The 18999-nt window shown below is 44.7% G+C and overlaps 1 protein-coding gene across 2 annotated transcripts in view; it reads right to left on the minus strand.

Moving 5' to 3' along the window:
- Window positions 1-18999, minus strand: part of cdh23 (cadherin related 23) — a 556325-nt gene that overhangs the window by 206663 nt on the left and 330663 nt on the right. For both annotated transcript variants that reach the window (XM_033012745.1, XM_033012744.1), the window contains exons 20-22: window positions 16661-16773; window positions 11153-11260; window positions 3428-3617 (exon numbers count right to left, since the gene is read on the minus strand). In XM_033012745.1, the coding sequence (XP_032868636.1) occupies window positions 3428-3617; window positions 11153-11260; window positions 16661-16773 (411 nt within the window). The remainder of the gene's footprint in view (window positions 1-3427; window positions 3618-11152; window positions 11261-16660; window positions 16774-18999) is intronic.

An 18999-nucleotide genomic window follows, 5' to 3' on the forward strand; every position in this document is an offset into this window, starting at 1 on the left:
ACTTCCCCAACATCGGGAGCAATCTTCCTGCATCTAGCCTGTCCAACCCCTTAAGAATTTTGTAAGTTTCTATAAGATCCCCTCTCAATCTCCTAAATTCTAGAGAGTATAAACCAAGTCTATCCAGTCTTTCTTCATAAGACAGTCCTGACATCCCAGGAATCAGTCTGGTGAACCTTCTCTGCACTCCCTCTATGGCAATAATGTCCTTCCTCAGATTTGGAGACCAAAACTGTACGCAATACTCCAGGTGTGGTCTCACCAAGACCCTGTACAACTGCAGTAGAACCTCCCTGCTCCTATACTCAAATCCTTTTGCTATGAAAGCTAACATACCATTCGCTTTCTTCACTGCCTGCTGCACCTGCATGCCCACTTTCAATGACTGGTGTACCATGACACCCAGGTCTCGCTGCATCTCCCCTTTTCCTAGTCGGCCACCATTTAGATAATAGTCTGCTTTCCTGTTTTTGCCACCAAAATGGAGAACCTCACATTTATCCACATTATACTGCATCTGCCAAACATTTGCCCACTCACCCAGCCTATCCAAGTCACCTTGCAGTCTCCTAGCATCCTCCTCACAGCTAACACTGCCCCCCAGGAAGGACATGTTGATGGGTTTGGGTGAAGGAGGATGAGAACCTTCTGTGAGCGAGTATGAAAATAGCCATGGACTTGGATCGAGTTGCTCCTTTCTGCAGAGGGAGCTGATATAACACCATGTGTACGCCATCATGGGAGTCCCTTTGCTCGACACTCCGAGTATCGACTGAACCGCAGAAGTCATAAGATAAAAGTCACATTTTGTTCATTAAAAATGATTTCCTCTAATCAGGCCCCACTTTTGTGATTAATGCTAATAAATGCATTGTCAGCAAGCAAGGGATCAGGTTACTAACTGTGCAGACTTGGTGCTGGGGATTCGTAGCCGAAGCTCTTTTATTTGTAGACATTCTCTGCTATATATATATATATATTTTTGCTCTGTAAGGATGACGGCTCATGGAGTGCGGTTGCCCAATTACAGGACCAGCTGCAACACAGGCTAACACCGAGGGAGGAGAAAAGAATCCAAATAATGGCAAATCAAGCTAGCGACATCACAGGTTCTCCCATTAGTGGGGCAGTCAGCAACACAGCACACGCACTGTAAAGCTGGGAGGGAATGGCAACTGGACGATCGACTGGCAGAAAGCCCAGAGTGAAAAGAGAAAAAAAAAACACTAGTTCTCCGATGCAAACAATAATAATAATAATAATAACTTTATTTATAAAGCACTTTAAACAACTACAGTTGCCACAAAGTGCTGTACATGAGAAATCATGAACAAAAAGCTATTACAAACAATTAAAAACCATTAAAAACCGTAAAACGAAGGACTATAAAAAACACACTAAAAATTAAAAGACATTAAAAGCACTAAAAACAGGAGCAATGCCTCAGCCAGTGTCGAAAGCCAAGGAATAAAAATATGTTTTTAGGGAGGATTTGAAGATGGACAGTGAGGGGGCCTGTCTGATGTGCAGCGGCAAGGTGTTCCAGAGTGCCGGAGCAGCAACAGAAAAGGCTCTATCCCCTCTGAGCTTCCGCTTAGACCTTGGTACCTCAAGGAGCAGCTGATCAGCTGACCTGAGGCACCGGGCAGGAGCATATATGTGGAGCAGCTCAGAGAGGTAAGGCGGGGCGAGCCCATTCAACGATTTAAAAACAAATAAAATAATTTTGAAATGAACTCGAAAGTGCACTGGGAGCCAGTGTAGGGAGGCCAAAATTGGCGTAATGTGCTCCCTCTTTCGAGTTCCAGTCAAAAGGCGAGCGGCAGCATTTTGAACAAGCTGGAGACGAGCCAATGAAGCTCGTGCGACTCCAGAGTAGAGTGCGTTACAGTAATCCAGCCTAGATGTAATAAAGGCATGGATTACTGTTTCAAAATGCTCCCGCTCGAGAATGGGCTTCACCTTTGCCAGCTTCCTTAGGTGAAAGAAGCTGGACTTAACCACCGCGCCTATTTGTTTGTCTAGTTTAAAATCACCGTCCATCCTAAAACCCAGGTTCAAGACGGTTGGCTTTACAGACAATGCCAGTGGACCCAAGTCAACAAAGGGAGGTTCACGGCAGCCATTGGGGCCAAACAAGGAGCTGATCTTGCTGAATTGTGACAGTACTCAAATGTAGCACCTCCGGTTTTAGAGCAGGTATAGGAGTAAAGGGAAGGGCTTTGATCAGTTGGCGCTGTATGTTATACTTTTGTGTTTACCTACATACTTCCCCTTCTCAGGGTCTGACTGGACCGCCATGCATTTATACAACAAGACCACATTGATAAGCAGACAGGAACTGTCCTTCCTTGATTATAATTGTCACACTCTACAAATACTGAAGGAAATATCTTCTATGACACTTTCTAAGTCATTCTGTCAATGCATCTCTGCAGCCACGGATGCACAAGCAAATCATGCTTCCAATTTGTGCACTATTCACAATGATTCTGCCCAGAGAACCAATGCCGGCTGAGGAATAAATAACAAATAATGAAGGGGAATCTCCCTTGGTCTTTTTCCAAGTGTCAGAGGCTCTTCCTCACCAACGTGAGGGATCTTGGTGTGAACTTTCACTTGACTGATGGACCTTTGACAATGCAGCCACCCCGGAAAGGACTGAGGAGCTTCTCTATGCCTGACCTCTGCCTCAAAGGCTCCTGTGTTCCAAGGCTTGCCTCGTTCAAGGGAAATGTTTGAGGGATTATCGTGGAATGAATGAACTGGACACAAAAGAATTCGAGTCTATAAGATGGCTGTGAAATAAAATGTGGATTACATTTAGGAAAAGGAAGGGGCTCCATGAGTATCAAGCAACGTGGTTCTCTGGAATTCTGGAAGTAAAGGCTCAAATACCAAAGGTTGGAAACAAATTAGTTCAACTGGTCAGTCATCATGCACCAGAATCCATGGTTGTAGATAAACAGTTCCTTATCCAGCACAAACATTTTCACAAATATGGGATTATTATTACTACAAACACATCAGTATTAAGAGCATGGTATTAGAGATACAGTGTGGAAACAGGCCCTTCGGTCCATCAAGTTCATGCTGACCAACGATTGCCTGTACACCAGTTCTATCCTACATACTAGGGGTAACTTACAGGATCCAATTAACCTACAAACCTGCTAGTCTTTGGGACCTGGGATGAAATGAAGCACCTGGAGAAAACCCACGGTGGATCACTGGCCAACATGTCCCATCTATACAGGTCCCATCTACCTCCATTTGGCCCATATCCCTCTAAACCTGTCCTATCCATGTACCTGTCTAAACGTTGCGATAGTAATTGGACATAAAATACTATGTGACTATTGGAAGGCACATGTAGCAAAGTGCAACATGACGTCTTAATTGTTTAATGTGCTTCTTTATTACTCACGGTCCGTGGCTGAAACAACGATTTTTCTCATCATTTCAGCATCCCTGGCATCTTTATTCTCTCGGTCCAACACTGCTCCTGAAGTTCGGATCTTCCCCGTGGTTCTGCTTATTCGATAGAAAGGGTTTGGAGGGCTGATGGTGTACACCACAGAGCCATTCTCAGCCAGGTCTGGGTCATAGGCCGACACCTGTGGATGGGATACAATTGGCCTTGTAATTCATTATTTCGCTCAGCAGCAGTAGATACAAGGTGGGTAACCTTTCACCAAGGAAAATGTCCCAGTGAGACTCACAGATAAGATTTGAGAGCGAGCAACACAAGACAAGGCCAATTTCCAAAGGGTTGGTCAAGAATGTTGGCTTTAAGGAGCAGTTTAAGGAGCTAGGGGGCGCCGGAGGAGGGAGATGGCAGCCCTGACGGCAGTCTGTTCATTTTTTCAATCCTTTTTGTTATTTTTAGCGTTTGTTTAAAGTTTGTTTTAATGTACTTCGGTTTGTTTTATGTGGGGGGGGGGGGGGGGGGGGGGAGTGGTCGGGGGAAACTTTTTTTTCAGGTCCTTACTGTAGATGGTTTATGCATGCAACCAATAATATAGCTACCTCAGTACCACTAACCACGCCTTAGTTACCAATTATAATGACGCCTTCTTCTCCTTCTGCGCGGTACAGTAGCAGACTGGAGACAGTGACTGCTGATGTGTGTTTAACCCTGTGTTCTCATTAAAGACTAGTGTAAAGTACAAGTGTGTTTGATCACTTGTTTACATGGTGTCAGAAGTGGGATCACACTTGCCATCCCGGAGATGTGATCAATTTTCGGATCACATTCTCCGGGCTCTGCAGCCTACCATCGCTGGAGCTGCCTCGAACTGTCGTGAGCCCCACCGCGGGACCCCCGACCGAGGAAGAACAAGGGAAGGACTTGGAACATTATGTTCACCTTCCATCACAGTGAGGAATGTGTAGGAGCCACTGTGATGGATGTTTATGTTAAAAAAAAAAAAATTTTTAGTCTGTTGCTTTTTTAAAATTGTATGACTGACCTGGCCAGTGAATTTCACTACACCAATTGGTGTATGTGACAATAAATGAACATGAACATGTGTTTGAAGCAGCAAAAGCAGGCAAGGAGATTTTAGTTTAGTTTATTATTGTCATGTGTACTGAGGTACCATGGAAATATTTTTGTTACATGCTATCCAGTCAGCAAAAATACTCTGCATGATCATAATCAAGCCATTTACAGCATACAGATACAGGATAAAGGATATAGTGTTTAGTACAAGATAAAGTCTAGTAAAGACCAATTAAAGATAATCCAAAGGTCTTCAACGAGGGAGATGGGAGGTCAGGATCATTCTCTAGTTGGCTGTCATCATGCACGTTGATGGTTCACTTCCCTGATAACACCTGGGAAGAAACTTTAGAATCTAGAAGTATCTGTCCCTGAATCTAGAAGTATGTGTTTTCACGCTTCTGTACCTCTTGTCTGATGGGTAAGGAATTCCAGAGCTCAAGAACTTAGCTGCCAGTAGTCTAACTTCGACAGGTGCACAGTAGAGAGCACGCTGACAGGTTGCATCGTGGCTTGGTTCAGCAACTTGAGCGCCCAGGAGCGGAAAGGACTGCAAAAAGTTGGAAACACTGCCCAGTCCATCATCGGCTCTGACCCCCCTACCATCGAGGGGATCTACCACAGTTGCTGGCTCAAAAAGGCTGGCAGCATCATCAAGGACCCACACCATCCTGGCCACACACTCATCTCTCCGCTGCCTTCAGGTAGAAGGTACAGGAGCCTGAAGACTGCAATGTCCAGGTTCAGGAATAGCTACTTCCCCACAGCCATCGGACTATTAAACTCAACTCAAACAAAATCTGAACTTTAATTAGCCTACTGCACTTTATATGTTTATTTATGTGTGTATTCACTGGTATATGGACACACTGATCTGTTCTGTATTATTTATGCCTACAATATTCTGTTGTGCTGAAGCAAAGCAAGAATTTCATTGTCCTATCTGGGACACATGACAATAAACTCTCTTGAATCTTGAATCTCTTGAATCTAAAGTCCAAGATACCTTGCATGTCTAAAGATATTTGAGGCCTGAGGTTTGCAGATACCTCGTGGGGATTGTAGATTATATAAAGAATGGAAAGAGATTAAGGGAATCAGAATCATGCTTAAATACCTTCTGGCCAGGAACACTTGGCCACATACGTGACACTAGATTAGTGACTGGGGAGATAGGTGAGAGGGTTTGGGAGAGAATTTAAGGCTGAAAATTAGCTTTAATAAGGAGACAGAGAATAAAAATAGAAGATATAATTGAAGCACAGTAGAGGATGGGAACAAAAATGGTAATTTAGGACAGATGGTGGATCAATAATTTTAAAAAAACAGCTTTTTATGAATGCACGTCAGGTTCAAAGTAACTTGTTAGACTGCCAGTATTCACTGACATTTAAAGAATGCAATAAAAGCTGAATTTTCAACCTATTGTTCCTTCATGACAAATTTGTTCAAGAGCCAAGATTCAGGATTACGACAGCAGCAAGGTTTTGGAATGATGTGGGTGAGACAGGAGGTAATCAGGGAACGAGAAAAAGGGAGCAGAAACTGTGGCGAGAACTGAAGGCAAAAGTTAGAAATCATTAAATCAAAAGTAGAATATTGCTTAATCGATGAGAAACTACTGAATACAGTGGGGGTACAGGAGAGGCTGGGTAACCCTGAGAATGCAAGTATAATGAGTGCAGGTTGTTCTGCTGCACTGCGGTGATTAGATTCAACAAGGCTGTTGATGTATTCGGGAAGACTATTCACTTTGCGTGGGTCAATCTGGTTATAGCACAATTTTTGACCAAGAACTAGAAAGGTCACTTTGGCAATTGACAAGCTGTGAAAAAAACTGTCTTGGACAAATACAAGTCCTTGTTGAGAAACAAAAACAGTTTCCAAGTAACCTCCCTGCAGTAATTAGGCACCATTGACCCTTAAGAATACAGGCTGTGAGTTTCACTGTGTGGCTATTAAAATAGTTGCTTTTTCTGACACTTGTGTAATTATACTCCATTAAATGCCATATATAGCCTTTAGTATAGTTATGGGCAGTGGGCAGGTGCTATAGACCTGCACGGGAAGGTAGACGCTCCCGCCCCCACGAGTCTCGGGCAGATGGGGCTCGTCAGCCTGGGAAGGCAGTCCACCTAGGAGAGGGAAAACTCTGATTTAAAACCTCCACTGCCTTGTGGCCATATCCAGTCATGGAAACGGCTCCAGGAGTAAATTTCAAGAAAATACGGAGTCGGAGCCCCTAAGGCAGTTCGTCGCTGTCCACAACCTCGCTCTGGCAGCTCTTGTGATGGCGCTGGTGCCAAAATGTAACGGCCCTGATGTTCCTTTGGATCGATCAGCGACGTGTAGAAGGGGGGACGTGCTGCATGGGCAACAGCCTGTCCTCCATATGACATCGCCCAGGCTTGCATCCGACTAGGACCCATGGTCAGTCATGACCGAGGGGGGACTACTATCACTATATTTAGCTAGCAGTAACCAACATAAACTTGTGCTATTAAAATATTGCTGTTTTTAATATAGTGCATGAAAAATAACATTGTTATTGCTAGTCTGAGACTCTCTGGCCCCTAACCCCTTTTTTCCCCACTGACATGATTTTGCATATTATAAGGTTTCTTTGGAAGCAACGATGTCGTAATAACAAATACCTTTATAGCAAAGAATGGAATGGGGAAGTTATTGTACAGCTATGTAGGATGAGGCCTACTCCTTCACCTATTTTCTATGTTTCTAATCTATTCCTACACTTACTTCTTGACCAGTTCTACTATGAAGGCACGTTACAAACATTGTGGTTGAGCCTGAATGTTGTAGATGTAAGTGGGACTAGGATATAATTTAATTTGCAAGTTGTCAAAGTCAGTGTCCATTCATTCAGATGTTTAATTGGATGCTCAGAGCAATATTCTTCGTTACCGAAATATACGGCAGCGAAACAGGCTCCACTGAATCCATGTGGACCATTAGCCACTGCTTCACACGATTCCAATATCCATCCCATTGTATTCTCTCCACATTGCCATTAATTCACTTTTTGACTCTACCATTTATTTGCACGATGAGCCATTCATTTACGTTGACCCTAACAACCTCATTGTCTGGACTGGTTCTCACCTCACGCACAGCTAACAGTGACCTGTTTCCTTTATCATCCCTTACTTTTTTTGCATATCTTTAATTCGTTTGTTCTTTATCTCTCTACATCGCCATCTACATCTCCTGTTCTCCTTTCCCCTGACTCTCAGTCTGAAGTAGGGTTTCGACCCTTCATTGAAACGTTTCTCCAGAGATGCTGCCTGTCCCGCTGAGTTACTCCAGCTTTTTGTGTCTACCATTCATTTCCATTGGCTAATCAACCTACCAACCTGCACATTTTTTTGGGACACTCGGGGGAAACCCATGTAGTCACAGGGAGAATATGCAAATTCTGCACAAAGACCACCAGAAGTCAGAACTGAACTTGGGCCAATGGAGCAAAGAGGTAGTGGCTCCACAGTGTAGCCCCTTACTATAAAACAACACCAAAAGAGAAATAAATGAAGAGCAAATCATCTTATTCTCTCTCTGACTGATTCATTGCAAGATGGTTGCTCCATTAGTTGACATATCTACAATTATATTTCAAAATGTATGATTAGTGTTAAGGCTGTCACGACACATGATAAGGAAGAAAAATAAATGTGTCGGCCTTTCAGCCAAAGTAAATCACAGATAAAGCAGCTACTTAACAGCTTGTTTATCAGCATTATGAACAAAGCAACAACAAAAAAAATCATTCCACTATCCTGTCAAATGTAGTCACTGTGTAATTCTCTCCAAGAAACATTGCCTAGAAAATTAGCTGTCATAACTAATCCTCACACTCCCTCAATTATCAACTCACTTTGTTATGGGTTTATGCGCAAGGCTCTGCCAATTCTCTATTTAATTGTTTCGGCTTGAGAACGTGAAGATTCATGGAGTTGATTCCGCAGACGCCAATATGAATATAATCACAGATGCGTTGTGATATTTAATTGTTCAATTATTTTTGGTCTGTACAACAAGGACACTTTTGCAGCGAGTACATCATCAAAGCACGGTGTCACCCGATCATTCATTTAAATACTCGGAAGTCAGGAAGAGCATTTATATTAAACCTATCCGGCATTCACATTAATACTCAAATGGTATTTCTAAAACATCCATCTTGTAACAAGCATCAAGTCTGATGAACTACAGAGCAATAAATGTTGTCAATGCCTATTGAAAGTAGATAAGCTAAGTTGACTCTCTATTCCACTCAAGTACTTAACACTTAATAATCAATCACCCCTCCTCATCGCTCAAAAGTAAGCACATGCATTGGTTCAGTGAATGAAATGGGTGACTGCCACTCTGCAGAGATTCACGTGCTACTGTGAATGACCTGTGAGCAGTTTTAATTCATTGTTATTGAGGTGTAGAAACTCATGACGCAGTGGGACACCATCTATTCATCGTGTCTATGGTGGACAAAACAAGATCTATTGAAGCGAATCCCATCTTCCCCTTTGTAGTCTTGCCGGTTACAAATGTTCAAGGGTCTTTCCTTGCTGTTTAGAAGTGATGAGGGTTCCTGCCTCCATCACCCTTTCAAGCAGCAAATCCGAGACCACCATTACTCTTCAGGTGGAAACATCTTTCCTTACCGCTACTGGTTTTTATCAATAAACATCAATCAGAGACGTCACCCATTCCTTCTCTCCAGAGATGCTGCCTGACTCACTGAGTTAAGGGCCTGTCCCACTTGCGCGTAATTTGCGCGACATCATTCACGCGTCAGGATGAACGACGAGCATGTGATGCGCGCATGGTGCACGTTACGCTTGCATGGTGCGCGGTGATGTAGGCAGTGACGCGCGTGGCGCCCCAGGATTTTGGGATGTACAAAATCTTTACGCGCCATCTGCGTGAAGCGCAAATGACGCCCAAGTGGGACAGGCCCTTTACTCTAGCATTTTGTGTCTATCTTTAGTGTAAACGACAGATGGCACAATGGGCTAAGTGTTCGGCAGGCGACCGGAAGGTGGCCGGTTCGAATCCCGCTTGGAGTGCATACTGTCGTTGTGTCCTTGGGCAAGACACTTCACCCACCTTTGCCTGTGTGTGAATGTGTGTGAATGTGTGTGAGTGATTGGTGGTGGTCGGAGGGGCCGTAGGCACAGATTGGCAGCCACGCTTCCGTCAGTCTGCCCCAGGGCAGCTGTGGCTACAGAAGTAGCTTACCACCACCGAGTGTGACTGAGGAGTGAATGAATAATGCGATGTAAAGCGCCTTGAGTATTAGAAAGGCGCTATATAAATCCCATCCATTATTATTATTATTATTAAACCAGCGTCTGCAGTTCCTTCCTACACAGTCCTCCACTGCGAAATCTCCTCAAGGTATGCCAAATTTGAAGTAATTATCCTCCTCTCTCCGGTGAGACTTCTGCACCACCCTCTCTCGCTGCTCCCCCGCTGTGATTCCTTCTGTTCTCCAGCTACTTTTTTGCATATCTTCCATTTGTTAGTTCTATATCTCTCTATATTGCTGCCGATATCTCTCGTTTCCCCTTCCCCTGACTCTCAGTCTGAAGAAAGGTCTCGACCTGAAACGTCACCCATTCCTTCTCTCCAGAGATGCTGCCTGTCCCGCTGAGTTACTCCAGCAATTCGGTGTAAACCAGCATCTGCAGTTCCTTCCTACAGGCTTGTGAACCAGCCTGGACAACCAGAACCTTAATCCTACCTCAGCAGCGGACTATTATTGACATTGCACTCCCTTGGCTCCTCTGTGTCATTTGATTTTTTACATTATTGGGGCTTTGTTTACTTAGAATAACTCATAATTATTGCAAAAATCATATAGTTGTTGTGTTTAATGTGTCTGTACAGCTGCAGCAAGTAAGAATGCAATTGTTCTGGTTAATGTCCAATGCATTTGATGATTAAACACATTTAGGCAGCTCCATGGAAAATTCCTTCAGATTACTGTCCTGCAAGATAAAAGTAAGCCTCGACAATCTTGCCAGCTAGTTATAATAGTTTAGTTTGGGCATCATCATTGCAAATTTGCTGTACACTCTGTCCAACTCTCACATATGTCCTGCCCTATTTCAGCTCATGTATGCAAGGCAAACCAGTTGACAACGTATGATGCTGAGATAAATGCACATGCCGTCACATACTGACTTCAGTCATGGAGCTCGGGGGAAGGAGAGAGGGAGCTAGCGAGGGCCATGGGTGGAGTAACTCAGCGGGACAGGCAGCAACTCTGGAGAGATGGAATGGGTGGCGTTTTGGGGTCGTGACCCTTCTTCAGACGAGTCAGGAGATACAGAGATAAAGAAGTCTAAGGTGTGAGAATCAGACATCAAAGGGGGTGAAGTTCAAGGAAAATATTATTGTTAGCTAGGAAAAGGTAACACCAAAGCAAGCAGAGATAAAACAGAGATAATGTGTGTGTGTGTGTGTGTGTATAATAGAGAGAGTGAGAGTGAGAGACAGAGAGAGACAGAGAGAGATAAAGAACAAGTGAACGATCACTTCTCTCTCCACAGATCTCCTAAGTAAAACATTTTCTGGTTTAATCTGATGTGCAGGTTCAGATATTTAAAGCGGTAATAATACAACACTTACAGTTATGACATCTGTGTCAACTGGAGACATTTCAACCACGTTGACCAAGTATGGCTCATCCTTCCAAACAGGGCGATTGTCATTAATGTCAAGCAGAGTTATGTTCACCTGAAACAATGCAGAAAATGCCTTAAATTATCAAATTATTAGCTACTAGGAGACAATTTATTCACCATATAAATCCTTCAGAATGAATAATGCTACTCTCATTTGAACTGTTAGTTAGGTGGAATTTATCAACCAGGAACCCCTTTCAAAATAATAAAATTTGCTGTTGATTTAAGTAGCCTCAAATCAAGTGAAATGATGGAACAGTAAATGAAGAGAGGGACAGGCAATTTGTGGGTTGGAATAGAGAGAAAAAGCCTTTATTTTCTGGGCCATGATCAAAAAGGTTAGGCCTAGACCTTAACTTCCTGGCCTTCAATCACCTCCATATATCCCTCCCTCTGGCAACTAAAAATAGGCTAATCAGTTTGCAATCTAGGTCTCATATTTGGCCCCAAAGTGGGTTGTGGACTGTACAATCACCTTTGACCACTGCATCCCATGACTCAGCTGTTTAATTCCCTTTAGACACCGACTCTGGCTCAGTGCCCTGACCTACTCTCCACGCACTTGGGATCATCCAAAACTCTGCTGCCTGGTCATGTCATAGAGTCATACAACGTGGTAGCAGGCCCTTCGGCCCAACACATCCATACCAACCAAAATGCCCCTCCAAAGCTCGTCCTATTTGTCTGCATGTGGCCCATACCCTTTTCAACCTTTTCTGTCCATGTACATGTCCAAGTGTATTTTAAATGCTGTTATAGCATCTGCCTCAACTACCTCCCCTGGCAGCTCATTCCATATGCCCACTAACCTCCGGGTGACAAAGTTGCTCCTTATGTTTATACTAAATAAGGTCCCTCTTACCTTAAACTTATCTACTCTTGTTTTTGATTCCCCTACCCTAGTTGAAAGACACAGTGCATTCACCCCATCTATTGCCCTCATGGTTTTATATTATTTTATATACTAACCATATCTCTGCATTGGTGACATTCATTCCTCAACCAACACCTACTTTGATGTGAAACACAAAGTGCAGAAGGAATTCAATGGGTCAGGCAGCATCGCTGGAGGGAATAGAGAGGTGATGTATTCCCTCTACAGATGCTGCTTGACACGCTGAGTTGCTCCAACACTAGAGGAACATAATGGTGCAGCAGTAGTTGCTTTGTCTCCATGCCAGAGACCCGGGTGCGATCCAGACTACGGGTGCTGTCGCCCACAAAGAACAGCACTGCACAGGAAAAAACCCTTTGGGCCACAATGGCCATGCTCAACATGGCAGGGCACACATACCAGAAATCGGGTGCACTCTTTGTCCAAAGCCTTGCATTCTCTCCCGGAATGTTCAGCAGTTTGTCTTTCCTTACCCAAGGAACGCAAGTCCTTAACAATTGCTGTGATTATTATCCCGACAATGGTCAAAAACCTGCTTTAGTCTTTGCAAGAAGAAATATGAATGGGCCAGGCGCTATCTATGTATTGTACTTCCGGTGGCGCTGGTGCCAGCAGCCTCCACCTGCAGCCCGGTATCTTTTTGTTTTTTTGTCTTTTTGTTTTTGTTAAAGTGTGTTTTTGATGGTTTTTTTTAATGTCTTTATGTGGGGGAAGCGGGCACGGTAAGGGGGATACCGTCCTTCAGTCGCTTCCTGGAGAAGACGCGACTATTATTCGAGTCACGTCCTCGCCCCTCCCCAGCGGCCTACCTGGATTGGCGCGGCCTTTCCTGCCGGGATCGACCAGAGCTCCAGCAGCGGCGGGACAGCGCTGATACATCGCGGGGCTGGCGATGCCTTACCGGGGATCGCCGTCTGGAGCCCGGAGTGCTGGACCTGCTGCACCGACATCCTGGAGCTGCGGTTTGCGGGCTCCCAACGCGGGCGGCGCTGATAGACAACGCGGGGTCCTGCGACTCTGCCCGGCTCGGGAGCTGCGGACTCGGGAGCTGCGGACTCGGGAGCTGCGGACTCCGGCTGCGGGAGGCGGCTGATCTGGAGGTCCGGGCCGCTGAAGAGGATGTTCACCGTCGGGGATCGGCGTCGGCGTTCCACCAGCCCGGCGTGAGGGCCTGAACATCGGGCCACCCGAGGCGGCGACTGCGGGTGCTAGGAAGGCCTCGACCACGAGTGAACAACTGGGAAGAACGGAGGGGAGACTGGCTGGACTATGGTGCCTTCCTCACCTTGGTGCCACTGTGTTATGTTGTGTCGTGGACTTTCAGTGTTTGTGCTTTTTTTTAAATTCTATTTTATTTTTAATATGTTTTATTATTTATTATTATTTATTTATTTTTATGATACTGCCTGTAAGGGAAATTCATTTCGTTGTCTCTAACTGAGACAATGACAATAAATTTGAATACAATACAATACAATGCTGAAAATCTCTCCAGCAGAGAAGCCAAGACAGGAGCAGGAAATGGCTGCAGGGGTTCCATGCCGAATGACAGGATGGATGGATTGAGTCCAAGCTCGCAACGGGTCACGTGCCAAAGTCCGGTGATTTTCAGTCCCGGGCTTCGAACAGCAGCGGTGGAGAGAGAATGGGAAAGTTATCTTGCTCATCAGCTGAAGCAAAACAGTCTGCAAGCTGTGAACAAAAGACTGAAGGCGGACAGACTGAGTTGGGAAATACTGCAATTGCTTTTGGTCGATGGCACAGGACTGCTGACAATTCCTTTATCAGCATGGGCAAAGATAAAAGCTGGGAGAGGCATTGTGGTGTCGGGCACGGGACAGAGAATGATCAGGCAGAATAATTGACTGTGGTTTTTTTTAAAGCTTAGACGGATGGGTAATGTGACTCTAAACTAATCACCTTTAGCCTGTACCTGTACACTGTGGACGGCTTGATTGTAATCATGTAAAGGTCTTTTCTTTGACTGGACAGCACGCGACCAAACAGCTTTTCATTGCACCTCGACACACGTGACAATAACAATAAACGACACTTTTGCGGTGAGGCGCGATGGAATAAATTGGGTTTAGAGATACAGCGCTGAAACAGGCCCTTCGGCCCACCTGGTCCGCATCGAACAGCGATCCCCGCACATTAACACTATCCTATACCCACTAGGGACAATTTTTTTTTAACTTTAACCAAGCCAATTAACCGACAAAACTGTACGTCTTTGGAGATGTGGGAGGAAACCAAAGATCTCGGAGAAAACCCACGCAGGTCACGGGGAGAACGTACAAACTCCGTACAGGCAACACCCGTAGTCAGGATCGAACCCGGGTCTCCGGCGCTACGTTCGCTGCAAGGCAGCAACTCTACCGCTGCGCCACTGTGCCGCTAGTTGAAGAGCCAAGCGTGTTTAATTGCCATAAGTACCGGGACCAAAACAATAACATTCTTAGTTACCGTGTTCAAAAGGGAACTGCAGATGCTGGAATATCGAAGGTACACAAAATTGCTGGGGAAACTCAGCGGGTGCAGCAGCATCTATGGAGCGAAGGAAATAGGCGACGTTTCGGGCCGAAACCCTTCTTCAACATTCTTAGTTACTGCAGCTTTACAAGTACACAGATTTCGAGCAAAGCGCCACATTAGAGGAATTTTTCCTGGAGATTCGTGTATTGGGCTTGACTGGACCCTAGACTTGTCGATGCTTTGCCAATTTAAAATAAACTCCCATTGACACCAGACACTTGCCCAATAGTAGCAGTAAGGTACAAGTTATGTTTAGTTTAGAGATATAGCATGGAAACAACCCACAGGGAGAGGTAATTTCTCATCATCTCCAAGTGAAATGGACGACCCCTTATTCTGTAACAATACCCGATGCTTATCATAGTTTCCTATGTCTTAAAAGTTCAGGAGAAGAATTAGGCCATTTGGCCCATCGAGTCTACTCCGCCATTCAATCATGGCTGATCTATCTTTCCCCCTCAACCCCATCTTCCTGCCTTCTCCCCATAACCCCTGACACCCTTGGGAGCCATTGGTCCCAACTAGTCAATGCCAACCCTCACACCATTCTCATTAGCCTCATTATATAGGTAGACATTAAAGTGAAATCATCCACTTTGGGAAAACCCTCTACATGTTTCACAAGGATCACCTTTTGTTCTGATTTCCAATGAGCCGTCATCCAACCTGCTGAACATTGGCCCCCTTCATCCCATAAATCAACCTGCGGAACCTTCTCTGCACCACAAGGATATCCTTCCTAAAACATTCCTAAAGCAGGGCTCCAGGTGCAGTCTCACCAGTGCCCTGCAGAATTACACTGAGATATAGGGCTATACTTAGGGAGGCATCAATAACACCAACCAGCAACTGCAACAACTGATGGATTGTAAAAAGGATGCCTTAATAAGGCTGCCTAGAGTCCTTATGCAAACAAAATGCCCTTGGAAAGTTTCCTTGGCAAGAACTCAAGTAAGAGATGCATCACATTCCATGCACTATACCTTAGAATTAGGAATGCAGCAGGAAAAAGAAGAATGGCTTTCTGAGTTAGTTCCAAGGACATTTTGGTTTGTAGGCTAATTGACTTCAGTAAAGATTGTATGTTGACCCTAGTGTGTATGATAGTGCAAGTGTGCGAGGTGATCGCTGGTCAGTGTGGACTCAGTGGGCCAAAGGGACCGATTACGCGCCACGTCTCCAAACTAAACTGAAGACATCTAATCTGACCATGAAGGTAAAATGTCAAAGTGACCATGACACTATTTTGAAGAACAACAGAGGGGTTTTTCCAACATTATGACTGATATTTATCCTTCTACAATACTTCAATACAAAAAATGTCTGATTATTATTGTTGTCAGTGATCATTATCGCTGTTGTTTGTGGGAGCTTTCTATGCGCATGCCAAGAATATTGGGGCGACACTACTGAGTGTACAGCTGTTAGAGACATCCTGTTTAGTTTAGAAATACAGCGCAGAAACAGGCCCTTCGGTCAACCGAGTCCACAGCAACCTGCGATCGCAGTACATTAACACTATCCTACACACTTTAGGACAATTTATATTTATACCAAGCCAATTAATCTACAAACCAGTACGTCTTTGGAGTGTGGGAGGAAACCAAAGATCTCAGATAAAACCCATGCAGGTCACGGGGAGAACGTACAAGCTCCGTACAGACAGCACCCGTGGTCAGGATTGACCTGGGTCTCTGGCGCTGTAAGGCCAGGTGCCGCCCGATGTGCTATGTCCTATGTGCCGTGGGTGTGCTATAGTTTAAACACTGGCACCTCCGGAGGTGCAAGCATTTGAGTGGAAACATGTCGGTGTGACAAAGCCCGCCCACAGCGAAGACTCGGTCAATGCCCAATCCTGACTGCTGGCCTTTGAAGTTGCCGTCAGCTAAATGAGGTTTGTCCGGCAGGAGCTGACAGTGGAACAAACGCGGCCATTAGCTCTGCGAAGAGATCTGTATCAGGGGAGACACCCATCACAAGACTAGTGTTCTGCCAGCCAGTTGGTATGGCAACATCACTCACTGTGGCTATTCCTGTCTTCTGGTTGTTTGCCACTCCGCCATCTACTGCTCGGACTATCAAGATGTACTCAAATTTGGTCTCTCTGTCCAGCAGTGAAGTTGTGGTTATTTCCCCTGCAAGAAAATGGACAGGATCGTTATAATCGCACAATGGCAGTAATAACGTCAATGCATTAATTACAAATAATAAGCATGTGTCTTGTCCAAGGGATAATGGAAACAGGGCAAGAGATACAGATGAGTCAAAATCTAATTGATTACAAGATCAGGCTCAAGGGACTGAACGGCAGTTGCCTGACCCTTTGTTTTACATCAAGACTATCTTGATATGCATGGTTTTGTGTTTTGTTTAGTTTAGAGATACAGTGTGGAAACAGGTCCTACAGCCCACCGAGTTCGCGCTGACCAGCGATCCCCGCACACTAATACTATCCTGCACACAGTAGGGACAATTTACAATTATACTAAGTCAATTAGCCGACAAGCCTCCACGTCTTTGGAGGGTGGGAGGAAAGGGGAGATTCCGGAGAAAACCAACGCAGGTCACGGGGAGAATGTACAAACTCCGTACAGACAAGCACCCGTAGTCAGGATCGAACCCGGGTCTCTGGAGCTGTAGGGCAGCTACTCTACCACTGTGCCACTGTGCAGCACCGATCTTTCCTTTAAAGACCATGACGTTTAAACAACATCATATATATATATGGACAGCCCAACTACTCTTCTTGCCTTTAGTAAATTCACACAAAGAGTCAAACTCAAGCCCACTGGATCTTTACTGTATGTGTCAGTTTGGGTCAATTGCAAATTCTGCAAAAAACATTTCGGGTCGGGTCAAGCCAGGCCAGGCTTGCTGGCTTATCCCAGGAGGATTTGTTCAGTATCACTGCAAACATTCTTTGTTCTCGATCAATTATTAGATGCTTCATCCTCAAACAGATCAATTGTATGCTTTATTTGTTTATCTCAACGACTGAGACTTTTCAGGTTTGCAATAGAGACCATTTCAAGCCACTGGGCTCAGGTGGTGTTTCATTTTACACCCGAGTAGATCTCTCCACCCCGTTGCAAAAATCACAGCACAACGTGACTTTAGACATCCCCAACACAGCTGGAAAACCCTCCCATTTAGCAGCTCAAGTGGAGATGGATTAGTAATTAAATTGCCTTATGATTGATTGGGAAATGTCATTGGAATCGAGCATGGAATCCAGGCTTTTCTTTCATAGAATCAAAGAGCACGGGAACCAGCCTTTCAGCCCAACTTGCCCATGCCAACCAAGATGCCCCATTTATGTTACTCACCTGCCAGCATTTGGCAAGTTGGGCCACAGTGTCAGTTTCCCTGCTGTATAATAATAATAATAATAATAATAATAATAATAATAATAATAATAATAATAATAATAATAATAATAATAATAATAATAATAATAATAATTTGTTTATAGGGACAGTGCATATTAATGAACATTTGCATGTAAATATGCGAGATTGTAGCCAATCAGTAGCTAATTTCCGTCTCTAGTCCCAGGCAAAGGTAGGTGAAGTGTCTTGCCCAAGGACACAACGACAGTACACACTCCAAGCAGGATTCGAACCGGCCACCTTCAGGTTGCCAGCCGAACACTTAGCCCATTGCGCCATCTGTCGTATGACTCTATTCTATCCATCTCTTCAAACCTTCCCTATCCATGTACCTGTCCAATAGCGTTTAAATATTGTTATATTTTCTGCCACAACTACCTCCTCTGGCAGCTCATTCCATAGACCCAACTCCCTTTATATGAAAGTACTTGCCTTGTGAATCACTGTAATGTTTGATTATTTTTTTTTTGCCTTCTGGCGAGGAATCCAGGAGGAAGAGTTATTACAAGTGGAAACCCTGTGGCCAGCCTTGGGAAACGAAATTCGGCTTTAAGCAAACCAAAACAGATAAGGTGTACTTTGCTCTGCATGCCCCTGCACCCACAGTGCCATCTCCCAGCAGTCCTCGCACAGCCCATTCACTCATTAGTATCAAACAGTGCTTTCTTATTGAACAAGGTAATTGTATTATCATTGCTAGGTTTGTAGAGGGTCCCACTTGGGCGTCATTTGCGCGTAATTTACGCGACATCATTTACGCGTCGTGCCGCGCACGTGATGCGCGCGTGGTGCGTGGTGATGTAGGCAGTGACGCGTGGCCGCGAGCGGCGCCCCAGGAGTTTGGGATGTACAAAATCTTCGCACGCCATCTGCGTGACGCGCAAATGACACTCAAGTGGGACAGGCCCATAACTGGTAGAATCTGTAAAATTACGAGAGTCATTCAACATACAATGAAAGCGGTTTTGTGAA

The sequence above is a fragment of the Amblyraja radiata genome, chromosome 37 (assembly GCF_010909765.2).
Source record: "Amblyraja radiata isolate CabotCenter1 chromosome 37, sAmbRad1.1.pri, whole genome shotgun sequence".
NCBI lineage: Eukaryota > Metazoa > Chordata > Chondrichthyes > Rajiformes > Rajidae > Amblyraja > Amblyraja radiata.